A 13,427-nucleotide genomic window follows, 5' to 3' on the forward strand; every position below is an offset into this window, starting at 1 on the left:
TCCTATATCACGTGTGCATCTCTGTTATGTTGTGGTAGATAAGAATATCTACACATGGACATAAAAATGATATGCCCGACAAGGTTAAGAACATCCATTTATACCAGGCATGCAAATAACAGATGAAGGAGGACAGAGAAAGTGAATGAACAAAATGAAAACATGTATGCAACAAGGAAACTGTGAGATCAAGAGTTAACTGGATTAAGGACGAACAAAGAGGAAAACTACAGTATATAATTCATATTTCCATGTTGAGGAGATAGAAAACAGGTTTCTAAACACATAGTAAACTGTACACTTGCATCCTACCTATAGATATGGGTTGGAGGCTTGTAATTTGGGTTCAGGTAGAAACATCACCTTTTCAGAGCCAAAAACTCAAGAACTCTAGTAAAGAATATTCTGAGGCCCAAAATTTCACTACTTGATACCGTAACAACTGTAAGTATTCTTTGTGGGTAATGCTAACAATCTGCTGTGTATATGGTCCCTTGTTCTTCCTTGATATCAGTTAAGCGGGCGCAACTCGAAGGAGACGACTACTTAGCTTCTTAAGGGTTTGTGCCACAGCTCCTTCAAAGGCTATGGTGGTGGGCCCACTGATTTAGCCAACAGCGATCATCTGTTATGTGTAGGAAGCCAGCATCTACATATTTCCACTTAGGCTTTACATTACTGTAAACCATTAAAGTGCCCCTCCAGAGTGAGAGCTACACTTTTCAGCGAGCAACAAGATTTAATAATACAGGGTAGGAGGGCACATGAATAACTATCGATCAGATAGAACAAACTTAGTATGGTAATACAACTATTTTAGTAGCGAAAAGGTAGCAAGATTCCACTAAGGCCACTTTTTTTTCTCTAAGAACAAAGGACTGGACAGGTGAGCATTGGAATATCAAACTGTCCCATACACAAAATTGGCATTCTTCCAGGAAAAAAATGTGTACAGAATGCTTTCAATGTAGCAAGCACAAAGCTTAAAGGTGAAAAGGTGCCTGACAGTTGCTGAACCACACTTCTTTCATAAATATGGAATGCATGTTCTGCTGGTTGGGGGTATGGAACATTATCGGAGAGAAGATCTGTTTGCTCTTCTAATATACACTGCTCAAAAAAATAAAGGGAACACTCAAATAACACATCCTAGATCTGAATGAATGAATGAATGAAATATTCTCATTGAATACTTTGTTCTGTACAAAGTTGAATGTGCTGACAACAAAATCACACAAAAATCATCAATGGAAATCAAATTTATTAACCAATGGAGGCCTGGATTTGGACAGTCTGTGGTGCAACGTGACGTTGGTGGATGGAGCAAGACATGATGTCCCAGATGTGCTCAATCGAATTCAGGTCTGGGGAACGGGCGGGCCAGTCCATAGCTTCAAGACCTTCATCTTACAGGAACTGCTGACACACTCCAGCCACATGAGGTCTGGCATTGTCCTGCATTAGGAGGAACCCAGGGCCAACCGCACCAGCATATGGTCTCACAAGGGGTCTGAGGATCTCATCTCAGTACCTAATGGCAGTCAGGCTACCTCTGGCGAGCACATGGAGGGCTGTGTGGCCCTCCAAAGAAATGCCACCCCACACCATTACTGACCCACTGCCAAACCGGTCATGCTGAAGGATGTTGCAGGCAGCAGGTCGCTCTCAACGGTGTCTCCAGACTGTCACATGTGCTCAGTTAGAACCTGCTTTCATCTGTGAAGAGCACAGGGCGCCAGTGGCGACTTTGCCAATCCTGGTGTTCTGTGGCAAATGCCAAGCGTCCTGGGCTGTGAGCACAACCCCCATCTGTGGACGTCGGGCCCTCATACCACCCTCATGGATTCATTTTCTAACCGTTTGTGCAGAAACATGCACATTTGTGGAATGCTGGAGGTCATTTTGCAGGGCTCTGGCAGTGTTCCTCCTGTTCCTCCTTGCACAAAGGCGGAGGTAGCGGTCCTGCTGCTGGGTTGTTGCCCTCCTACAGCCCCCTCCACGTCTCCTGGTGTACTGGCCTGTCTCCTGGTAGCGCCTCCAGGCTCTGGACACTACGCTGACAGACACAGCAAACCTTCTTGCCACAGCTAACATTGATGTGCCATCCTGGATGAGCTGCACTACCTGAGCAACTTCTGTGGGTTGTAGAGTCCGTCTCATGCTACCACGAGTGTGAAAGTAAAACCAACATTCAAAAGTGACTAAAACATCAGCCAGAAAGCATTGGTACTGAGATGTGGTCTGTGGTCCCCACCTGCAGAACCACTTCTTTATTGAGTGTGTCTTGATAATTGCCAATAATTTCCATATATTGTCTATTCCATTTGCACAACAGCATGTGACATTGATTGTCAATCAGTGTTGCTTCCTAAGTGGACAGTTTGATTTCACAGAAGTTTGATTTACTTGGAGTTATATTCTGTTGTTTAAGTGTTCCCTTTATTTTTTTGAGCAGTGTATATATGTTAGTAAATACTTGCAATGCACATAGAAACCTTTTTTTTGTTTTAGAAAACTGTATTCTGCCATTCTTCTGTTATATCCCCTCATATTTATAAATAAACTGACAAATGGGTGTTCGTATTCTCCTTGTCAAAAGGGTGCCCAAGGATTGACAAGGGGAATCACAAAACCCAATTTATTTATACTTTTTTTGCCAAATCAACAGAGGAACAACTGAACAGCTCTAAACATCTAATAGTACAGTTCAAAGTTTCATGGAAATACAAGTATTTATTAAACCATCATGTGCAGAGAGCAAACTCCCCTAATGTTTAGGTCACTATTACTGCTTCTAAACATATTGAGGCTATGAGCCCACGTAGCAAATTTGATGCAGAGCGTTTTTGCCTCTCTCTGGCAGAAAAAGACGCATGCAGATTTACATGCAGATTTACATGCGTTTTTTCTGCCAGAGAGAAGCGTTTTTTCAGTGTTTTTACATGTGTTTTTTCAAGCACTTTTCCAAGCGATTTTGAGCATCACTTATAAAAGTGCTTGACAAGTTGGTCACACAATATAAATCCATGCAAAAGACATGGATTTATATTGTGTGACCAACTTAGATGCTTTAAATGCTGCATCTATAGTAAAAAAAAAAAAAAAAAAAAAAAAAAGAATTAAAATGTTAAAAATAAAGAAAACCTGTATACACACCTCTCCGGTGGCCCCCGGTCTCCTCCCGGCGGCGATCCTCTCTCCTCGGAGTCCCACGGTGTACTTGAAGGACCTGCGGTGGCGGCATTTAGTCAGCTGATGGTCACGCGACCATCACCTGAGCGGTGACGTCAGCGGTCGCGTGACCATCAGGTGACTAAATGACGTCACCGCAGGTCCTTCAAGTACAGTCATGGCCAAAAGTTTTGAGAATGACACCACAATTATATTTTCACATGATCTGCTGGCCTCTGGTTTTTATTAGTGTTTGTCTGATGTTTATATCACATACAGAAATATAATTGCAATCATATTAGGAGTACCAATAGATTATATTGACAGTTAGAATGAGTTAATGCAGCAAGTCAATATTTGCAGTGTTGCCCCTTCTTCTTCAAGACCTCTGTAATTCTCCCTGGCATGCTCTCAATCAACTTTTGGACCAATTCCTGACTGATATCAGTCCATTCTTGCATAATCAATGCTTGCATTTTGCCAGAATTTGTTGGTTTTTGTTTGTCCACCCGTCTCTTGATGATTGACCACAAGTTCTCAATGGGATTAAGATCTGGGGAGTTTCCAGGCCATGGACCCAAAATCTCTATGTTTTGTTCCATGAGCCATTTAGTTATCACTTTTGCTTTATGGCAAGGTGCTCCATCATGCTGGATAAGGCATTGTTGGGCGCCAAACTGCTCTTGGACGGTTGGGAGAAGTTGCTCTTGGAGGACATTCTGGTACCATTCTTTATTCATGGCTGTGTTTTTAGGCAAGACTGTGAGTGAGCCGATTCCCTTGGCTGAGAAGCAACCCCACACATGAATGGTTTCAGGATGCTTTACAGTTGGCATGAGACAAGACTGGTGGTAGCGCTCACCTCTTCTTCTCCGAATAAGCTGTTTTCCAGATGTCCCAAACAATTGAAAAGGGGATTCATCAGAGAAAATGACTTTGCCCCAGTCCTCAGCAGTCCACTCCCTGTACCTTTTGCAGAATATCAGTCGGTCCCTGATGTTTTTTCTGGAGAGAAGTGGCTTCTTTGCTGCCCTCCTTGAAACCAGCCCTTGCTCAAAGAGTCTCCACCTCATAGTGCGTGCAGAAGCACTCACACCAGCCTGCTGCCATTCCTGAGCAAGCTCGGCACTGCTGGTAGTCCGATCCCGCAGCTGAAACAGTTTTAAGATACGGCCTTTTTGACAACAATGGAAGCTCTCTCCTTGAAGTTCTTGATGATGCGATAAATTGTTGACTGAGGTGCAATCTTTGTAGCTGCGATACTCTTCCCTGTTAGGCCATTTTTGTGCAGTGCAATGATGGCTGCACGTGTTTCTTTAGAGATAACCATGGTTAACTGAAGAGAAACAATGATACCAAGAACCAGCCTCCTTTTAAAGTGTCCAGTGATGTCATTCTTACTTAATCATGACTGATTGATCGCTAGCCCCGTCCTCATCAACACCCACACCTGTGTTAATGGATCAATCACTAAAACGATGTTAGCTGCTCCTTTTAAGGCAGGACTGCAATGATGTTGAATTGTGTTTTGGGGGTTAAAGTTCATTTTCTGGGCAAATATTGACTTTGCAAGTACAATAATTGCTGTTAAGCTGATCACTCTTTGACATTCAGGAGTATATGCAAATTGCCATTACAAAAAATGAAGCAGTAAACTTTGGAAAAATTACTATTTGTCTCATTCTCAATACTTTTGGCCATGACTGTACACCGTGGGACTCCGAGGAGAGAGGACGCCGCCGAGAGCAGACCGGAGAGGTGAGTATACAGGTTTTTTTTATTTTTAACTTTTTTATTTATTTTTTTCACCGCGTGGTAGCCGGGATGAGTTGCAGTCTCCTCTTCATCCCGGGTACCACACGCTGCAAATTCGGGGCCATTGAATTTAATTGAAATGCAGCAAATCCACATATACCTGCGGGTTTGCTGCGTTTCAATGTTCCTCAATGGCCGCGAATTTGCAGCGTAATCGAGGTAGAAATGGTTATGCTGCATTTTGCAACGCAATGCGAATTCGACGCGCTAATCAGCGCATCATGTGCACAGCACATCCGAATTCACATTGCTTTGCATGGCAGACGGTTTTACAAGCATTTTCCCAATGTTTTTGTGGCCGTAAAAACGCTGCAAAAATGCTACAAAAACGCTACGTGGGCACATAGACTCAGTGTGGAGATCTAATAAGACTATAAGCAAACAGCTGCACTTAATATTTCTTGAAAGCCGTTCCCTTTTTCCTGGAAGAGATTTTGGAGTAGTTGATGGGACAAGTCATAAAGCACAAAAACCTATGCTTTCTTTGACGAAATAAAAAAACTGATTTATATAGTTAGTTAAAGGTATTGTCCAATAACTGGACCACTTGTGAAATTCTGAAATTGCCTTGTAAAACAAAATTAACAGATACACCCCTCCAGCTCAGATACTGTTCCATCGATGTTGGAGGCCAGTCTGCCAGGGTACATGTGGCACGGTTATACCACGTGAACCCTGCAGTTAATCAGTGGCCGCACTTGGGCTCCCGCGCTTTCACCTCAGATAAATGTTGGGCAAGCAGAAGAAATGAGAGCACAGAAGCCCAATAGCGGTTGCTGATTGCCGGGTGAACCCCAGCGCAGACATCAATAAAGCGGCACTGGTGCAGGAGGAGAGTAGATATTTTTTTATATACATTTCACAATGGGGACTACTTCTTTAAAAAAAAAAAAAAGTTGCCAAGATAGTGGACAACTTTTTCAAAAACATTAACCAAGGCTGATATTCCTTGTATTGCAATTCGCATAGTGAGCTGGATATAAAGATTATATCCAAACTCTTTAGTCTGGATCCCCCCAAAAAAATGGATGGTAAGGGGATAGCTCTTGTCTCATTTTGGCTGGTCGTTTTCTATTTTAAATCCAGAGGCAGTTGCCGGTTAATCTGAGTCCATAATTAATTATTCTTCTAAAAACCAAGTTATTACTTCAAAAGCAGAGAAGACAGCAATGACATGGTCACAATGGAAGCGAAAAAGGCAATGATGTGCATTTTATATTGCATGGTAAATGGGTGCATGAGAACAGCTGCTTCACCAAAGAAAGTGTCACAAGGGGCTATATGGTTTTGCTGATAACACAAAGGTTTTCCAGCAAAATGACATGCCCACCTACCAATTAATGATGATGCCACTATTTTCGTCCACATTGCTGTTCTGTCAGTGCTGTTCAGTCTGACCTTACCCTAAATGTCTAGATATAAGGCCACTTTATTATTTCATCTAAAGAATTATTTCAGAAGCCTGTAAAGAACTTACAAAATAGATGTCCGTCACGGGCACCTCATTGTCTTCCTCAGATCGCTGGCTGCCTGTTTCTTCAAGTAGACAAGTCCTCTCAGAACAGCCTGATGCCTCACTGTAAAAGGGAAAAGGCTGCAATGAATTGATCACTGCGGAAAAAAAATCGTACCTTGGGTATACAGTCTGTTTGTTTTTTTCTGAGGGGATCAGTCCTCTAGAAGATCATTTTTAGGCTATTTTTGGAACTAATGCCTTTATTTTTGGTCATTTCTTACCCGTGCTTTTCCTCTTCCGGTTGAATCACAGTATCGCATTGTCTGGGCTCCATCTCAACTATAACCTGCCGAACATCTTCTGTTCGTGTCTCCTCATAGGTCCTAGACAGAAACAAAGAATAAAACACATAACTTCACTTATACTCAATGTGGAACTGAGAGTACCAGTGTTTGCAGGTAATAATACAGTGGGGAAAATAACTATTTGATACACTGACAATTTTGCAAGTTTTCCCACCTACAAAGAATGGAGAGGTCTGTAATTTTAATCGCAGGAGACAGGATCTAAAGATAAAAACCAGAAAATCACATTGTATGATTTTTAAATAATTAAATTGCATTTTATTGCATGAAATATTTGATCACCTACCAACCAGCAAGAATTCTGGCTCACAGACCTGCTAGTTTTTCTGAAGGAAGCTCTCCTACCCTGCACTCATTACCTGTATTAATTGCACCTGTTTGAACTCGCTACCTATATAAAAGACACCTTTCCACATAATCAATCGCACTCCAACCTCTCCACTATGGCCAAGACCAAAGAGCTTTCCAAGGACACCAGGGATACAATTGTAGACCTGCACAAGGCTGAGATGGGCTACAGGATAATAGGCAAGCAGCTTGGAGAGAAGGCAACAACTGTTGGCACAATTATTGGAAAATGGAAGAAACACAAGATGACTGTCAATCTTCCCTGGTCTGGGGCTCCATGAAAGATTTCATCTCGTGGGGTAAGGAGGATTCTGAGAAAGGTCAAGAATCAATCTAGAACTACACAGGAGGTCCTGGTCAATGACCAGAAGAGAACTGGGACCACAGTCTCAAATATTACCGTTAATAACAATCTATGCCGTCATGAATTAAAATCCTGCAGGGCACGCAAGATCCCCCTGCTTACGCCAGTACATGTCCAGGTTCATTAGACATTCGCCAATGACCATCTGGATGATCCCGAGGAGGCATGGGAGAAGGTCATGTGGTCAGATGAGACCAAAATAGGACTTTTGGAATCCACTCCACTTGCTGTGTTTGGAGGAAGAAAAAGGATGAGTACAGCGCCAAGAACACCGTTCTAACCGTGAAGCATGGTGGGCAAAATATCATTATTTGCGGGTGCTTTTCTGCAAAGGCCACGGGGCGACTGCACCGTATTGAAGGGAGGATGGATGGGCCAAGTATTGCAAGATTTTGGCCAACAACCTCCTTCCCTCAGTAAGAGCATTAAAGATACCTTGTGTCTGGGTCTTCCAACATGACAATGACCCGAAACACACAGCCAGGGCAACTAAGGAGTGGCTCTGTAAGAAGCATTTCAAGGTATTGGAGTGTCCTAGCCAGTCTCTAAACCTGAACTCAATAGAAAATCTTTGGAGGGAGCTGAAACTGAATGTTGCCCAGCAACAGCCCCGAAACATGAAAGATCTCGAGAAGATCTGTATGGAGGAGTGTGCAAAAATTCCTGCTCCAGTGTGTGTAAACTGGGTCAAGGACTACGGGAAACATCTGACCTCTGTAATTGCAAACAAAGGTTTCTGTACCAAATATTAAGTTCTGCTTTCCTATTTTATCAAATATTTATTTCATGCAATAAAATGCAAATTAATTACATAAAAATCATACAATGTGATTTTCTGGATTTTTTTTTAAGATTCTGTCTCTCACAGTTGAAGTGTACGATAAAAATTTTAGCCCTCTCCATTCTTTGTAGGTCAGAAAACTTGCAAAATCGGCAATGTATCAAATACTTAATTTCCCCACTATATCTCCATACAGTGAATGTACACTAGTATCAAGTATACATAGTTTGGTATACAATAAAATAAAAATATAAGTTTGTCAAATAGTACAATGCACACAGCAGAATATATTTGCTGTAAGGGTGAGACCATACACTGCAGCGGGCTGTATGTGTCTGAAACTCCAGCCAACGTGACCTAAAATGACTGCACAATTTGTCATATAGCCAGTCACATCAGGTGGTCTCTCCCTAAAAAATCCCTGCAGTTCAATTAGCCAGTCCATATGTGTCGTATTAAAGGGATTCTGTCATAGAACAACCCACTTACTAACGATCATTTACTACAGAAACGCTGATAATTCCTTATTACAGGCAAAAGCTTCATAGAAAAAGTATTCTCTAATAGCCCCTTTTAATAGGAACATGAGACAGGTGAGAAGAGTTTAAAGTGTTTACTTGACCTCCAAATTTCTCATATCTCAATGTGATTAAGTGTTTCTTTGCCCTGTCTCATATATGCAGGCGCAACACTATATACCCAACCTACATAACAATAGTTGCAATACTATGTATCCAACCTACACAACTCTAGGCGCAATACTACATACCCAACCTGTGCAACACTAGGTGCAATACTAGATACCCAACCTACACAATATTAGGCACAATAATATATACAAAACCTTATTTTTATTAGGCGCAACACTATACACCTGACCTACACATACTAGGTGCAACCCTATACACCCAACCTACAACATTCTTGGCACAACACTATATTCTATAGTTCTACACTATACTTGCCGCAATAATATATACCCAATCTATGCAATACTAGACAGAATACTATATACCAAACCTACTTAATAATAAGTACAACACTATATACCCAACCTTTACAAAACTAGCTGCAATAATATATTATATACACCCGTACATACATATATACAGTCATGGGCAAAAGTCTTTGTCCCCTTGACGTTTTTCCAGAAAATTAAGTATTTCTCCCAGAAAATAATTGCAACTACACTTCTTCTGTTATACACGTTTATTTCCCTTGTATGTATTGTACCATACAAGGGAACACCAACACCAAAAAAAATTGAGAAAAAAAGGAGAATTGGCCATAATTTAACACAAAACCCCAAAAATGGGCCAGACAAAATTGTTGGCACCTTTCCAAAATTGTGGGTAAACAACTTTGTTTCAAGCATGTGATGCTCGTTCAAAGTCACCTGTGGTAAGTAACAGGTGTGAGGAATATTAAAATCACACCTGAAGCAAGATAAAAAAGGGGAGAAGTTGACTCAACCTTTGCACCGTGTGTCTGTGTGTGCCACACTAAGCATGGAGAACAAAGAGAGGAGAAGACAACTGTTTGAGGACTTGAAAACCAAAATTGTTGAACAATATCAACAATCTCAAGGTTACCATAAATCAAGAAGTTTACAACTCATGGCTATGAAGCTAATCTCCCTGGACATGGACGGCAAAAAAAAATTGATGAAAAGTTGCAACGCCGGAATATCAGGATGATGGATAAGTAGCCCCAAACAAGTTCCAAAGAAATTCAAGCTGTCCTGCAGGCTCAGGGCGCATCAATGTCAACGCGAACTGTCCATCGATATTTGAATGAAAAGAACCGCTATTGCAGGATACTGAGGAACACTACACTGCTGACACAGAGACATAAAAATGCAAGATTGCAATTTGCCAAAATGTATGTGAGTAAACCAAAAAACTTCTGGGAAAGCATCTTGTAGACAGAAAAGACCAAGCTTTTTGGTAAAGCACATCATTCTACTGTTTACTGAAAACAGAATGAGGCCTACAAAGAAAAGAAAACAGTACCTAAAGTCAAATATGATGGAGGTTCAAAGATTTTTTAGGGTTGTTTTGCTGCCTCTGGCACCGGGAGCCTTGACTTTGTGCAAGCCATCATGAAATCTGAAGATTATCAAATGATTTTGGGTCTCAATGTAGTGCCCAGTGTCAGAAAGCTGGGTTTGCGTCCTAGGTCATGGGTATTCCAGCAGGATAATGACCCCAAACATACTTCAATAGGCACCCAGAAAACGGTGGAAACAAAGTGCTGGAGAGCTCTTAAGTGGCCAGTAATGAGTACAGTTCTAGATCCCATTGAACGCCTGTGTAGAGATCTTAAAATTGCTGTTGGGAGATGGCACCCTTAAAATATGAGAGACCTAGGGCAGATTGCAAAAGAAGAGTGGTCCAAAATTTCAGTTGAGAGGTGTAACAAACTTGTTGATGATTATAAGAAGCGATTGATTGCAGTTATTTATTCCAAAAGGTGTGCAAACATATATTAAGTTGAGGGTGCCAACAATTTTGTCCGGCCCATTCTTGGGGTTTTGTGTGAAATTATGTCCAGTTTGCCCTTTTTCCTCTTTTTTGTGTTTTTCAAATACACACAAAGGAAATAAACATGTGTAATTTTTTATGAAAAAAAATTTCATTTTCTTGAACAGTTTCAAGGGTGCTAACACTTTCGGCCATGACTATATCATGTTATGATATATCTCATGATATTTATCTCATGATAAAGCAGAGACCATGACTAGTGACATATAAGGTAAAGTTAAATATTGCAAGATTGTCCTGTATCTGAAATAGTAAGTTTCATTTGTAAGCCCCACTGGGGACTGATGAGAGCGGTGAAAATACCTGTTGTGACGATACAGTTTATAATCTTAATAAGCCAGATGATTAGATTTGTTAATCCAAGAGAAATACACTATTTTGTTTAAATTGACTTGCATATGTTTGTGTATTTCTAAAGGTCAGACCAGTATTTGTCTAATCCTAATTGCGGTCTCCTCTTGGTTAGGTGAACAATGTTGTTTGTTACGATACTAATTACTGTAAGGTTGCAGCTGGACAGGTCGTAGACTGGAGGTATGTGTGACCAAGGTGCCATGCCTTGATGATGTAGGACTTAGAAAGTAGGCTCCAGCACATATAGTGCTGAGAGGCATTTAATGGGTCCGCATTATAGGGTCGGATTTTACGAGCAGCTGAAAGAGCTGGGGGGAAACAGCTGCTCACTTACCTCCAGTCCAGGTCTTGGAAGGCCTAATTTAAGATAGCTGCGCCTGTCTCAGTCTGTCTGTTTGTTGTGCAAGGTGAGCAGGCTTGCAGGTGCTGCTCAGACCTTGCTGAAGGCAGAGAAAAGCACTTCATTTAAACGGCCAAGGCCAAGTTTCTGTTATACCTTAGTATACATTACAATCTTAGTGCCGAAACCAGATGGAGAATAGGGGTTTTGCAATGACTATAGGAAGCTGAACGAGGTCTCTAAATTCGACGCCTACCCAATGCCTAGGGTAGATGAGCTTATCGAAAGGCTAAGACCTGCTCGGTACATCACCACCCTGGACCTCACCAAAGGATATTGGCAAATTCCCCTGTCCAAACAGGTCAAGGAGAAGACGGCCTTCTTGATGCCAGACGGATGTTATCAATACCTCAGGATGCCATTTGGGTTGCAGGGAGCTCCGGCCACCTTCCAGAGAGCCATGGACCGGATCTTAGCACCCCACAAAAAGTATGCAGCGGCCTACCTAGATGACATAGTTATATTCAGCCAGGACTGGGAAAGTCATCTTGGCAAAGTTCAAACCATACTTGACGCCCTAAGGAAGGCGGGCTTTATCATCAACCTGAAGAAATGTGCCATGGGGATGGAGGAAATCAAGTATCTGGGCTACGTGGTTGGTAGAGGGGAAATAAAACCACAAATAAATAAGGTCGAGGCGATCCTGAACTGGCCACAGCCCCTCTAGAAGAAGCAGGTCAGGGCATTTCGAGGCATCGTGGGCTACTATCGAAGATTTGACCCTAAGTTTGCCCTGATAGCAGCCCTGCTGACAGATCTTCTGAAAGGGACGAAGTCGGCTATGGCCAAGTGGTTCCCAGAAGCTGAAGTGGCCTTCCAGGAATTAAAACTGGCCCTCTGTAAACAGCCAGAATGGGTGGCACCCAACTTCTCCAAAGAGTTTGTGGTCCAGACAGATGCATCGGATGTCGGGCTGGGAGTAGTCTTGTCCCAGGAGATTAATAGAGATGAACACCCTATAATGTACCTCAGTTGGAAACTGTCTACGTAGGAGAACTACTCCATAGTGGAAAAAGAATGTTTAGCCATCAAGTGGGCGTTGGACACTCTGAGGTATTACCTGTTAGGTAGAAGATTCAGGTTAGAGTCGGACCATGCCCCACTGAGGTGAATGCGAGAAAAGAAGGGGAACAATGCCCGAGTAACTAGGTGATTCCTAGCCCTACAAGATTTTAGTTTCCAGGTACAGCATAGGCCTGGGAAACAACATGGGAATGCTGATTCCCTATCAAGGGTCTATTGTATAGTGGCAGAAGGTGCCAAGCCCCCCGGCTTTGAGCAGAGGGGGGGGTATGTATGGTTGCAGCCGGACAGGTCGTGGACTGGAGGTATGTGTGCCCAAGGTGCCAAGCATTGGTGATATAGGACTTGGAAAGCAGACTCAAACACATATAGTGCCCGGATTATAGGGCCGGGTTTTACGAGCAGCTGAAAGAGCTGGGGGGAACAGATGCTCACTTACCTCCAGTCCAGGTCTTGGAAGGCCTAATTTAAGACAGCTGCACCTGTCTCAGTCTCTGTGTTGTGCAAGGTGAGCAGGCTTGCAGGTGCTGCTCAGACCTTGCTGAAGGCAGAGAAAAGCACTTCATTTAAACGGCCAAGGCCGTGCTGTATGGACTTGTTACTTTGAGTTTAGTTTCTGTTATACCTTTTAAGACAGATAGAGGCTGTTATCATTTGTTACCCTGACTGGTTTATGAACATGGAATAAACCGCCTGTTTGTTTGCACCAACGAACTGCATCCCTGTGTGAACCTGTGCCTACCAGAGTCGTCTCTCCACATTACATATTATACTAAGTCAGCTGAAAGTTTATTTACAATAGCCCCT

The 13,427-nt window shown here is 42.3% G+C and overlaps 1 protein-coding gene across 7 annotated transcripts in view; it reads right to left on the reverse strand.

The window, feature by feature from the left end:
* PIP5K1C (phosphatidylinositol-4-phosphate 5-kinase type 1 gamma) overlaps nucleotides 1–13,427 on the reverse strand; it is a 633,992-nt gene that overhangs the window by 202,554 nt on the left and 418,011 nt on the right. For all 7 annotated transcript variants that reach the window (XM_073685093.1, XM_073685062.1, XM_073685071.1 and 4 more), the window contains 2 exons: nucleotides 6,724–6,825; nucleotides 6,464–6,563 (listed from right to left, as the gene is read on the reverse strand). In XM_073685093.1, coding sequence (XP_073541194.1) covers nucleotides 6,464–6,563; nucleotides 6,724–6,825 — 202 coding nt within the window. The remainder of the gene's footprint in view (nucleotides 1–6,463; nucleotides 6,564–6,723; nucleotides 6,826–13,427) is intronic.

The sequence above is a fragment of the Phyllobates terribilis genome, unplaced genomic scaffold (genome assembly GCF_046119375.1).
Source record: "Phyllobates terribilis strain yellow unplaced genomic scaffold, ASM4611937v1 Scaffold_1__5_contigs__length_1240528914, whole genome shotgun sequence".
NCBI lineage: Eukaryota > Metazoa > Chordata > Amphibia > Anura > Dendrobatidae > Phyllobates > Phyllobates terribilis.